Source organism: Somniosus microcephalus, chromosome 8 (assembly GCF_052327205.1).
Source record: "Somniosus microcephalus isolate GS21.2 chromosome 8, FLI_Smic_1.0, whole genome shotgun sequence".
Lineage (NCBI taxonomy): Eukaryota > Metazoa > Chordata > Chondrichthyes > Squaliformes > Somniosidae > Somniosus > Somniosus microcephalus.
Genome location: NC_140994.1, coordinates 158,023,118 through 158,036,255, shown reverse-complemented (window position 1 = coordinate 158,036,255; position 13,138 = coordinate 158,023,118). Strand labels below are relative to the sequence as shown.

At 45.1% G+C, this 13,138-nt stretch overlaps 1 protein-coding gene across 1 annotated transcript in view; it reads left to right on the top strand.

Moving 5' to 3' along the window:
* The window catches only part of cdhr2 (cadherin related family member 2), a 243,476-nt gene that overhangs the window by 126,707 nt on the left and 103,631 nt on the right, over positions 1–13,138 (top strand). The window contains exons 10-12 of the mRNA XM_085995270.1: positions 10,069–10,144; positions 10,608–10,726; positions 12,660–12,893. Coding sequence (XP_085851396.1) covers positions 10,069–10,144; positions 10,608–10,726; positions 12,660–12,893 — 429 coding nt within the window. The remainder of the gene's footprint in view (positions 1–10,068; positions 10,145–10,607; positions 10,727–12,659; positions 12,894–13,138) is intronic.

Sequence of the window (13,138 nt, the reverse complement as noted above, 5' to 3'; positions counted from 1 at the left end):
AAGGAGTTGGGCTGGTGACATACCACACTCGAGCGGCGTTGTGCGGTATACAAGCATGCTTTGGTAGAAGTCAGTTCCACTGTCTTTTGCCTTGTACATCAGTCTTTTCACTGTCTGGACTGATTTTTCCACTAGACCATTGGACTGTGGAAAGTGAGGACTTGACGTTGTGTGGACAAAGTCCCACTCTTTGGCAAAGTGTCGGAAACTTGCATTGTTAAACTGGGGTCCGTTGCCTGTGAAGACCTCGCTTGCCACGCCATGTCTGGAGAATATGGCTTTCATGCATCTTATCACAGCATCTGCAGTGGTGGTGTACAGTCTACAAACCTCTGGATACAGGGCGTAATAGTCTGTGACTATAAGATAGTCCTTCCCTTGACATACGAATAGGTCAGCGCCTACCTTCTGGTAAGGTCTGTCTGGTGCTGGGTGTGGCTTTAGTGGTTCTACCGGATTGCTTGCTCGATATTTCAGGCATATTGTGCAGTTTGACACCTCATTTGTCACATCTTGGTTGATTCGTGGCCAGTACATCACCTCTTGTGCTCTTTTCTTACACTTTTCGATTCCCAGATGTCCTCCATGGATCCTTTTTAGCATCTCTTTTCTCAGACTCTTTGGGATAACTATTTTACTTCCTTTGTAGATGATGTCTTCGACCACTGATAGTTCCGCCCTGCAGTTCCAGTACTCTGCCATGTCAGGTGAGCAGTCTTGCTTCATGTTGGGCCATCCATCCAAGATGCTTTTCCTCAGTCGTCTCATTGTTTCATCTTTGTTTGTCTCAGTCTTTATGAGCTCCATTTTTGCATCTGCTATGGGCAGTGCACTTGTGATCATGTCCACGTAGGCGTTCACTTTTTCATCCATTTGGGTATTTGCGGGCTCACTTGGGTCTACAGCTCTGGACAACGTGTCTGCTGTATACATCAGTTTACCCGGTGTGTACGCAACATTCAGTGTATAGCGTTGCAGCCTGATCATCATTCTTTGTATTCTAAGCGGACAGCTATTTAGTGGCTTTTGGAACAATGCAATCAAGGGCTTATGGTCAGTCTCTACACTGATTGCTTGTCAATGAGACGACTGAGGAAAAGCATCTTGGATGGATGGCCCAACATGAAGCAAGACTGCTCACCTGACATGGCAGAGTACTGGAACTGCAGGGCGGAACTATCAGTGGTCGAAGGCATCATCTACAAAGGAAGTAAAATAGTTATCCTGAAATCTTTCACAGGCGTATGTGATGCTGAGCAGCTCCTTTTCTATTTGAGCATATCGCGTCTCCGCGTCTGTCATTGAGCGCGATGCATATGCAATAGGTTGCCAGTAGTCATATTTTTGCAGAAGAACAGCACCGAGCCCACTCTGTGATGCATCTGATGATATCTTGATGGGTCTCGCTGGGTCATAAAACCTCAGAACTGGTTCCTCTGTGAGCAGTTTCTTTAGATCGCTCCATGACTTCTCATGCTCATGATTCCATTCCCATTGTATGTTCTTTTCAGTTAGTCTTCTCAGTGGCGCCATTTTTTCTGAGAGGTTGGATATAAATTTACCCATGTAGTTGATCATTCCATTAAACCTCTGCACGTCCTTTTTGCATTGTGGCTTTGGCATATTCTCAATGGCGGACACCTTTCCGGGATCTGGTCTGATGCCCTCACTGCTATGGATATCTCCCACGAATGTCAGTTCTGTTACCCCGAGCTGGCATTTCTCCCTATTCAGCTTCAGGTTTGTTTTCCTTGTTGCTTCTAGCACTTTTTTCAGTCTCTCGTCATGCTCAGCTCTCGTGGTTCCCCATACTATGATGTCATCCATTGATGTATCAACTCCCTCCAGGTGCTCATAGATCATATGGATAGTTTTATGATACACTTCAGGAGCTGAGGCAATGCCAAATGGTAACCTTAGGAATCTGTATCTGCCAAATGGACTGTTGAACGTGCACAGTCTTGAACTTGCTTCATCCAATTTCATCTGCCAAAATCCTGATGATGCATCTAACTTGCTGAAATACTTTGCATTTGCAAACTGTGCCATGATTTCCTCACGTGTAGGAAGCTTGAAGTGCTCTCTCTTTATTGCTCTGTTTAGATCTCTTGGATCCAGGCAAATTCTGAGCTTTCCATTCTTTTTGTCCACTACGATGAGGGAACTCACCCACTCAGTTGGCTCATCTATCTTCTGAATCACGTTCAGGCTTTCCATCCTGTCCAACTCTGCCTTCCGTTGCTTTTGAAGAGCAAACGGAACTTTTCTGCATGGATGTATGACCGTTGGCATACTTTTATCTACTCTGATCGTGTGTTCTCCTGGCAGGCAGCCTAGACCCTTAAATAGGTCATTGTACTCTTTCATGAGTTCATCATAGACTGTCTCTCCTTTGCTTTCCACAATGAGGACTCTCTTTACCAGGTTTAGTCTCTCACAGGATTTTAAACCTAGTATGGCTTGCACATCCTTTGGCACCACGATTAATGCTAGCGTGTGCTCTCTGTCCTTGTGTGTTACTTTGACAATGCATCTTCCTTTCACTGGTATATCAGTACCTGAGTATCCTGTCACTTTCACTTTTATTCCATGTATCTTTGGTCTGGGTCTAATTTTCTTAAAATCAGTCTCTGATATCACATTAACTTGTGCTCCAGTATCCAATTTAAATGGAATGTGTATGTCATTCACTTTTAGTGTCAACATCCAGTCTCTTTTTTCTTCTTTGTTTTCAGACACAACATCTACATTGAACTCCTCTATCTCGCTTTCATCTACTGCATGGACCTTGCTTTGTTGCGCTTGGTTCTTACAGCAACGGGCATAATGGTTGTTTTTGTTGCAACTATTGCATGTTTTACCATATGCTGGACACTTTCTTGGTGTATGCTGTGTACCGCATCGACTACATGACTTTCGATTGTCCCTTTCATTTTTGTTCGCTGGCCACGCCTCTTTTTTCACATTGGCGCTCTTTTTGTTAACCGGTTTGTATCCGTTCATTCTCACTGCATCCACGTTGCAGCTATTGTCACTGAACAGCTCCTTTGCCTGCAACTTCACAGTCTCTGTAGCCCTACACAGTGCTATGGCTTTTCCCAGGTCTAGATCTTGCTCTCTTAGCAGTCTTTCCCTTAGACCATTATCTGGAATACCACACACCAGTCTGTCTTTTATCAGCGAGTCAGTCAGTCCCTCAAATTCACACGATTTGCTTCTGTTTCTCAGTTCAGTCACATCCTGATCAATAGTCTCTCCCGTTTTCTGTACACATGTGAAAAATCTGTGCCTCTCAAACGTCACGTTACATTTAGGTATGCAGTAGGCCTCAAACTGTTCCATTATTTTATCTAGTTTCATTTTGTCTCCATCAGCAGCGAATGTGAAGTTATTATACACCTCCAGCGCTTCATCACCCACGACATGTAAGAACAGTGACGATTTCTTTTTATTACTTTTCTCGTCAGCTCCGATTGCCGCTAAATACAATTCCACACGTTGTTTGAATCTCCTCCAATTTTCAGCCACATTACTTGTCAACTGAAGCTTCGTCGGTGGGTGTAATCCTTCCATTTTTTCACTTCGTTAGCTATTCTCCAATGGTAAGCAACGATGTTCTCTTTTGGCTTGCTAATCTGTGGAGAGCTGATTTAACTTCAGATTTTTCCTCTTCATCTCTTTCAATCACTTCTGTCACCATGTATTGATTTCTTTGTGGGTTCAATGACGAGACATTTATGAAAGAGAATGTCTTTTAATCTAAAGTCTGTTCAACTCTTTATACAGCATTACAGGAGACACCATGCTAGTGATCCATCTAAAGCGAAAGCAAAACTAAACTGCTTGTCTCTGTCACATGCCCTCTGCTGGTCAGGCATAAGTAATCAATACATGCAAATATGCTGGTAAGGCATCATAATCAAACAGGCAACTACCATCACTATTTGCTGATATCATTACAATGCCCTCTCCCCTTCCTTCCTCTGTTAAAACCAGAAGTGGGCGGGTTTGGGTTGGGTTTCAGGTTTTTAACATTTTTTCATCCCATCCGACCCAAATCCATCCATTTTGAGGGGTTAAAAATCCCATCTTATATTCTGTCAGTGCACCATAAAAAAATATAGAAGTAGTATTATTATGTAAAAATCCCATGCCAACTTCTTCCTAGCCCCTATCTGGTGCAGTGCATGCCTCGCATCAATTAAGGGAGCAGCCAAGAAATGTGCGCACGCACTGCAAGCGCCATTTTGGTTCCAAAACAGCGTTCATAGTGCTGACACAGCGGGCGTTAAGGAGCCGAATTTTGCAGCTACTGTGTACTCAATGTTTAGAAAATGTATTTGTAATTTCCCTAATAACCCTTCTTTGGTCGTTGTGTTTCAGTACTCATTTCATTTTAGGCCCAATACAGACCCCAGAGAACTGGCCAAAACAGACTTACAGGTCACGATTCTGAGGACCAGAATTGCCGGTGCTCAGAAGGTGGGTTCGGAGGCAGGTCAGCTGTTAAATTAGAAATGATTGACGGCGGGTTGTGAACCCGCCGTGAACCCACCTCCATGTAAGTTTCCAAAGTGTTGGGCTTGCAATTTCAGAACAGAACGGACACCAAGTGGCGGGGGAGGCATTTAAGATACTTGTTAAGTGCTTGTTACCTGCTATTTTGCCAGCCTTTTTCTATTTTGCCACATTTTCAACGGGCTTCACGTCATTCCCATATCACATCAGGTAAGTATGTTGGCAGTTCCAACAAGCTCAATAGTTCAGAGCTGCAACTTCAGTATAAAAGCTAAACTCTCACATCTGTTCACTTTCAAATGTCAGAGGTTGCTGATTTCAGGATTTGGAAGACACATTTGATCTGTATTGAGGCTGCAAGTGTGTGTTGTTAAATCTATATGCATTGTCACCTCCTTGGAATAACCTCTCTCCCCATTGACTGACTGCTTCGAAGATCTTATCCTCAACCGCCATATATAACAGCAGAATGGGAATGATTTATGCTCTGTCATCCTGGTACTCAGAATCTGAAGAAGATCAGCCACAGCAGCAGCAGAACCAGGCACACCAGCATCACCAAACATCTGATGCTGCATAGGGCAGAGGTCATCAGTACAGGGCTGCACCACGCCACAGGAGGTACCCCCAACACAGGGCTTACAGGCAGACATGACTGAGCAGCAGTGCCAAAGGAAGCCGAGACTTTCGTGAGAGGTAGTTGCAGACATTTGCTTGATCAGGACCTGCAGCCCAGAGGAGCGGGAGGACACTCTTTACCAGTGGCTGTCAACGTCACCACCGCCCTCAACTTCTTTGCATCAGTGTCCTTCCAGGGATCAGCTGCAGACATTAGCGGCATCTCCCAGTCGCCTGCCCACAGATACATCACGCAGGTTACCGATGCCCTCTTTGCCAAGTCCGCCAATTACATTCATTTCTCCACTGATGAAGCCTTTGTTACCGAGCGTGCGCTCAGCTTTGTCAATCTGGTTGGCTTCTCACGGGTGCACGGCATCATCGGCTGCACACACGTGGCCATCAGGGCACCCCATCAGAACCCTGCAGTATTTGTCAACTGCAAGGGCTTCCACTCCCTTAACATGCAGCTGGTCTGCAACCATAGGAAGAGCATCATGCATGTGTGCGCCAAGTTCCCTTGCAGCTGCCATGATTCTTACATCCTGCGCCAATCCACTGTCCCTCAGCTCTTCACTCTGCCAAACAAACTTTCCGACTGGCTCCTTGGAGACAAAGGCTATCCCCTGAAAATGTGGCTAACGACACCATTGAGGAGGCCATCAAATGAGTCTGAGGAGCTTTATAATCAAAGCCACATTTCCACCAGAAGTTTCATAGAGCAAACAATAGCGTTGCTCAAAATGCGCTTCAGATGCCTGGACCGATCTGGTGGAGCCCTTCAGTACACACCAGCCAGGGTCTCCAGAATCATGGTTGTCTGCTGTGCCCTGCACAACATAGTGCAGCAGCAAGGATTAGCGCTGCATGAGGAACAAGGCGCAGAGCGCACAGCCTCTTCAGAGGAGGAGGACGAGCAGAATGAGGTTCCAGATGAAGAAGACCTGGAGGAGGCGGCTGACCCAATGCGACCAGTACACGAGCATATTGCTGCCCGTGATGCCAGGGATGACCTAATCAATGCCAGATTCATGTAACTTTATGCAGCACAGACATGTGGCTGCCACATGCACATGAAGGTTGGCATGACCTCACTTCAACACCATAGAGCATCTCTACAATGAACTGTGCATTCCTTGCACTGTCACCACCATTGCTGGACATAAAAGGCATCCTTACCTTTCACTGTCCCACTTCAAATTGTGAGCACACATATGGCAATGAATGCAAACATTCACACATTACTTTATTACAACAAAATAAAAGAACAGAAACTTAACATTGATTTATAGCAAAACACCCAAGTGACTACCCTTGTGACTATTTATGTGGGATCTTTCTTTTACGCGTGCTTCTACGTGGTGCTACCCCTGTGGCTTCACCAGATGTAGAGGCAGGCTGCTCACTTTCCTGCTTAGACACCTTTGGCGGTCGTCCTCTGGGTTTTGGAGCCTGTGAAGGCCCTGCCAAAGTCTGCTCCTCCTGCGGCTGTGCAGGGGCAGACTCAGCCATTACTGTTCGGGGAGGCCTATGGGGCTTGGGCCGAGGGGTTGGCAAGGGGATGGCAGTTTGAGCGCTTGGAGAGGAGCCCCCACTCCATGTCCCCTCCCATCATCATCCCTCTCATGGGCCATCTGCACTTCTCTGCTAGCAAGTAGCTGGAGAGTACCTTGCTGCACATCAGTGGGGCCATGAGGACCCATGTCTGTACTGACATTCCTCATAACAAGGATGTCCATGAACCTTTGGTTTCTCTCCTCGATAGATGCCCAACTATCCTCCATAGCTGACCATCAATTTGGAAGTGTTACCATGTTCTCGTAAGTCTGGCGATTTATGTCCTCCATGGAGGAGGCCATCCTTTCCGTGGTGTTACCTACATTTGCCAGTGCGTGCGCCATGGCGTTGCTCATATTTGAGATGGACTCCTCCATTCTCTGCACACTCGCAGTCACCATGGTTGTAAACCCTGCCAGAGCCTCCTGCACTTGTTCATGAAACTCCAGGGTCGCTCTCTTTCTGGATGGCCCCCAAGGCTCAGCGTCTACATGCAGCTAAGCAGAGTGAGGAGTGTACTGCGGCCTTCAATGAAGACTCTCCACTGCTGTCCCTGTCTCCACCATCTGCTCTTGCTCACTTGTGACTTGAGGTACAACAGATGACAGCACTACTCTATCTCGCATAGGACCCACTGAGGTGTGCGTCTCTGCGCTGGTGCTGGGTGCGCTCATTTCTGCTGACACTGCTCCCTCAGAGACTGTAGCATCCTCTGAGGAGTCCTCCTGCTCTTCCTCCTGGACAGTAGGGATGGGGGCTCTTGATGGTCCTGTGGGAGAATAAAGACATGAGTTAGACACGTGATATGTAGATTGCAGACATCCCATTGTGCATGCTGAGCATTCAATTTGTATTGACATCAGGGCCTAGAAATTCAGTTGCGTTTGCGCCCAATTAGGGGCGAAAGAGTGGGTTGCGCCGGAAGTTGCGTCGCGCCCGAAATTAGGTGGGCCCTAACATCGGCGTTAGCCGGTAGCGCTGCGCCGGCACCGATGACGTCATCGGTGTGCGCAGTGCCCCGGTACCGCCCGAAACCACGCCGATCCCCATCTTCAGTAGCGGCCGCCTCTTCCGTGGCGGGCGCTAACAACATCGGGAGACTGGGTCATTACTGCAGCCTTAGCGGCGCAAGTTAAGGTGGAGGTGCGGGGCGGCCGCTTTTTCAGCGGCCGCCTGCCTGCACCTCCTTCCCCGGCCTCCTCCACCCCCCCCCCCGCGGCATTGCCGGCTGGTTTCCGTGGAGCCCGGCACTTCTCCGTTGTGCCGGGCTCTTTTGCCGGCACTTGCAATCGGGGCTCCGGCCGTTGCAGGCACCTCCCCCTTAAGAGAAGGGGGAGGCCTGCAGTACAGCAGCCTGCTGCACCGCATCGGGTGGCGCAGCGGGACCGGGAGCGCTGAAATTCACTTTCAGCGCCCCAAGCGGGGCGGACACACCCTGTACCAGCGCCCGGTTCCGCTTTGGGGCGCTGAAAGTGAATATGGGGCGGGCACAACTGGCTCCGCGGCGGGCGCAAAATTTTCGGCGCAAACGTGCTGGCGGGGCTATACCCAATTTCTAGGCCCAGATTCCATATGAGTCACTCATTAATGCCAAATAAGATAGATGGAAAATTATTCAGTCACCAGGTTGTTCTACTGAGCCCCTCCCTCCGTCCCCCACTTCAAACTGGTCAACTGCTCCTGCAATGTCGAGAGCGGCCTCCTCAGCGTGGCTGAGCTGAGCTAATGATGATGGGCCTCCTTCTGTTCTCCCCCTCTTCCTCTTATTGTGGGCTCTCTTTTCCTGCAAAGTGCTGTTTTAGTGAGAGTGATGGAATGAGTGTAAAGAATGGATAGGATAGATGTTTAGATGGAGACTATGATGGAGTGGGGTGCCAATACCAAGTTTCCTCCTTTTCAGCTGTTAGTTGTTGTCATTGCATAATGTTGAGGGTGAGTGTAAGGGGTGCATAGTAAGATGTGGAAGTGATTCTGTACATAGGGAGAGAGGGATGGGTGACGGTGCAAGGGATGTCGGGGTGAGTTAGGATGTGCAGGAGTAAGGTTGGCAATGCAGAGTGATGGGGATGTGATGACAGGCACAGCAGAATGAAGGTAAGTGTGCTTTTCCTGAATGCAGGAGATCATTGAACCTCCTCCTACATTGGACTCAGGTGTGAGTAAACACACTCCTTGCATTGACCTCCTCAGCTATTTGCAGCCAGGCTGCCTTCGTCTGCTGAGGAGGCCTCCTCCTTCCATCCCCAGGGAATAGAACCTCCTTGCGTCCTCTGACTCCCGCCACAAGAACATGGAGGGAGTCATCGTTGAAGCGGGGAGCAGCCTTTGGTCTCTGTAGACGTCGTTCAAAGCACCAGCACTCAGGAGCATCGAAACCAAAGTGAAACCAAATGTGGATATGGCCCCCTTAAATACACTGGCTGCAAATGGGGACATGGCCCCCTTAAATACACCAGCTGCAAATGTGGACACAGCCCCCTTAAATACACTGGCTGCAAATGGGGACATGGCCCCCTTAAATACACCGGCTGCAAATGGGACATGGCCCCTTTAAATACACCGGCTGCAAATGGGGACACGGCTCCCTTAAATACACCGGCTGCAAACGCGTCATCCGTGAAGCTCAGCAGACCCGCATCTAGTGATTAGGCCGGGTAACGCGCATGGCGGACTTAACAAGCCCAATCAAAAGAAAATTATTTGCACAGAACGTCTGGAGCTGGGAGCGGGACTGGAATCCACCAAATACCTCTCCCGCCGTGAACCTGTCTCCGCTGGGAAAATCCAGCCCCCAGTGTCATTTAATATAAGTAAATATAGAACTAAACTTATATGAATGGAGATTAAGTTAAATACATATTGAAACAGTACCCAGCTTTGCTTCAGTGCATTGTTCCTGTATTTCCAGTAAAAACTGTCTCAAAGTGACAAGTGAGAGATAGACTGAGTTTTAAAGCATAATAGCCTTGCATTTTAATACATTAACCTACCAGAACTTGAGATAATAAATATTTGGATATTTCTACATCAATACAAACACAGATAAAGCTGCTTCTCTCTAAAATACATTGATTATGGGTGCTTCAATAATACACCATATAAAGCAGCTATCTGTAGTGCACCTTCTAATTTGCTTTTTATATTATTACAAAAGACAGTAGTATAGGGAAGGTCTGGAGCAATAAAATATGAATAAACACCTTCAGGCATATAATTAAACAATGTCAAAGCCAACACAAATAGAAGTGTTTTGTTGGAAAGACTTGCTGTATTGAGTTATTTAATATCCCATAATGTTGTCAATCATTTATGCAATTCATGCAATGATCTGAACTAACTACAGAAATGCATTTTGCATCTGAATTTCTTTTTCAGGGAACATCTGTATTTCAGGTTTTGGCTATAGATGGTGACCGAGGAATTAAAGATAACATTACATATGCTATTCAAAGTAAGGCAAACAGATTGTTTTGTAGTGTATTATTACACTTATTTATAATTTCAGGTGTCAACTTTATTGTGCAATTTGCTGTAAATTTCCCATGTTATAAAGTGAATGAGAACATACACAGTAAGATAAAGTATTATCGATAAGGCAACAAAAGGAGTTCAATCTATCACAATTCATTATTTTATAATCTCTCCTATTTTTATTCCACTGGTGTCTCAAGTTCCATTATATTCCTGCACCTTGAGCACCACCTCAATCAGTGCAGCCAATAGCAACATTTTCTAATAGTTTGCCGTACTGCTGGTTTAGATTTCTCTCATCTTAATTCATTGATACTGTAAATAAAAGTAATCGGGCGGGAGTGGGACAAAAATTGCCCTCTGTGTTTTGTCATGAAAAAAGACGTTGCTATTTGTGCAAAGTTTTAGCAATGCTTATGTGAGCTGTTACTTTTTATTTGCAGGTTCAACACCTCCAGAATTATTTGAAATTAAACCGCAGAGTGGAGATATTCTTGTAAAGGGCTCTCTCGACAGAGAGAAACTTCTTGACTTTAACTCAATTGTTGAACTGCAGGTTATAGTAAGTAGAAATACAGTAGGACTATATACTGTAAAACAGTTAATATATGCTTCATATTTTACATTATCAAGGAGCCTTAACATATTAGCACAAGAAATTACATTCACCTACATACTGACACAATATTCAGGGATTGCATGAATAAAGCAAAAATATTTTTATCAGAATTTCAAACAATTTCATACTATCTCCTGGTAGAATAAATACAGAAATTCAAAACTTAGAAAGATTTTGGCTTGCTTAATATGCTCTCCCCTCTATGTATTCCTGTCAGCTAGGAGGTGATGAGGCCCGGGACCATTCAGGATTCCAGATAACATTAACAATATGAAATGGTTAAAAAATAGAATAGTTATTATTTATTTACGATGAATAAACTATGAGGCGGAAATTGTTCCTTGTTGCGCCCATTTTCTTGGTAGAAAACGGGACAAAAAGGACCAATTTTGGGGCGTGGTGTCCTGTGCCTGATCACCTCTGAATTACAACTACAAGTAACTGTAAAACTGACAAAAAAGGCTAAACTGGAATGGCAAATAAACAGCCTATAAATGTACAAACTTTTGCAATTCTTTATTTAAGATTTATCTCCAAAATATGTAGGAATTAAACAACAGGGTTGGGGTTATTTGTCTCTGGCCAGTCAGAAGCCTCTGAGCTGCTCCAGGGACCCCCGTGCGGTTTCGAAGCGCTCCCCTATTCCTGGTTCTGACTGCCGGACTTATTCGGTAGTGATGTAGATAGAAAAACGTGACTCGTGGTTTGGGTACAAAACAGATCAGTATTTATTGAAACAAAAAAAAGGAAACAATTTTAAAATAAATGATACAACACGCCTATGCCTGGTACAGCACTTTTGCTTAACGCAGTACACGTAGTGTCCACTTGAGTGCTCTCTGCTCAGTGCAACACCCTTTTAACTAAATACAGCACTTTTAAATACAGCCACTCAGTGTCCACTGGAGCACTTCTCTGCTCAGTGCAACACTTTCTTACTTAAATAGGGGAGGAGAGAATGGACACAACGAGGGAAAATTGACTAAAATCACAGTTCTAACAAAATTCCCACTTAATTCCCACCCCTATACCTATTCTAAGTTGCCTTGTAAAGGGCCAGTAAAATATATGCTCACCAATGAAGAAATGCCTGCTCCCTGCCCTGCGATCTTTGATCTTCACTGCCCCAAAGTAAAAACACCCTAGTATTTTAAAAGTAAACTGCTGGTGTTCCACTCCTATAGGCAGGCTCCCACGTTGTAGAGAACATGGAGGCGAGGCCACAGAGAGAGAGAGAGAGCGAGCTGGCTTCTGAGAAGCTATCTTTTATACCCCATTTGGGGCCAAAATCTTCCCGCCCAGATCCGGATGTATCTGGGCTAAACAAAAGGGATCCAAACTGCCCCATTGTCTTGTAATGGGTTTGGATGAATCACCCATTCGTTTAAACTGTTTCCAGTTTAAATGTGTCCTCATTGTCTGTGATGGCTTTGAATAAAGTTGCAGTTTAAATGTGTCCTTTGAATAAAGCTGCCGTGGTTTGAACTATTCCCTTGATTGCTTGAGTAAACAGAGTCATTGTCCTTGTGGTCAGACTGAAACCGCAGTAAATCCTTTGTGTACACAAAGTAGCAGTTTCTGTAAACACATCGATTGTCTGCTGCAGGGAGTGGAACTCCCCTTTGATTGGCAGATTGACTGCCCCATTGAACCTTTTCACAGACACATCCAAGCTGCCTTTTCAAGTCCTTTATCTTCTGCCATGCGGTCCGACGGCCATTTTGGTCCCTGGATTTTTAAAGGTATATCACCCAGGTATTCTTTAATCAAAATTAATCTTCAGAACTGTAGGAAATCTTGAAATTATTGCAAAATCCCTACAAATACCAGCTTCTAAATGCATCTAATCTAAGAATTAATTTGTTCTTTCATCTAGGCCAAAGAAATGCATCTCAATATCAATGGACTTGTTGCCTCTACAAGTACAAAAGTATCCATCACAGTGACCGATATCAACGACAACACACCTTCTTTCTATAACTGTATTCTTGATGCTTGTAATTGTAATGAAAGTTCAAAAGTAAATTCATTTACCACTTCAATTCCTGAACATTTCTCCTCAGGAGTGCCAATAGAGAGTTTAACGATAATGGCTCAAGATCCAGATCAGGTATGCATTTCCAATGTCACTTTAATTAAGGCATTTTTATACTTCATAATCTTTTAAACTGACACTGTGTACCTCGAGATTATATTTGAAATAACCAATAAGAGAAATGGATTTACATGTGCTTCCTGCCAAATCCAACTAAAGATTGCTCAAATGTGGACACTCTTCTGGTAACTTCTCATGAAGTTCTCCCTTAAAGGGACCACTGGAGGTTGCTTGAAATAGGTAAGAAAACTTTTTAATAG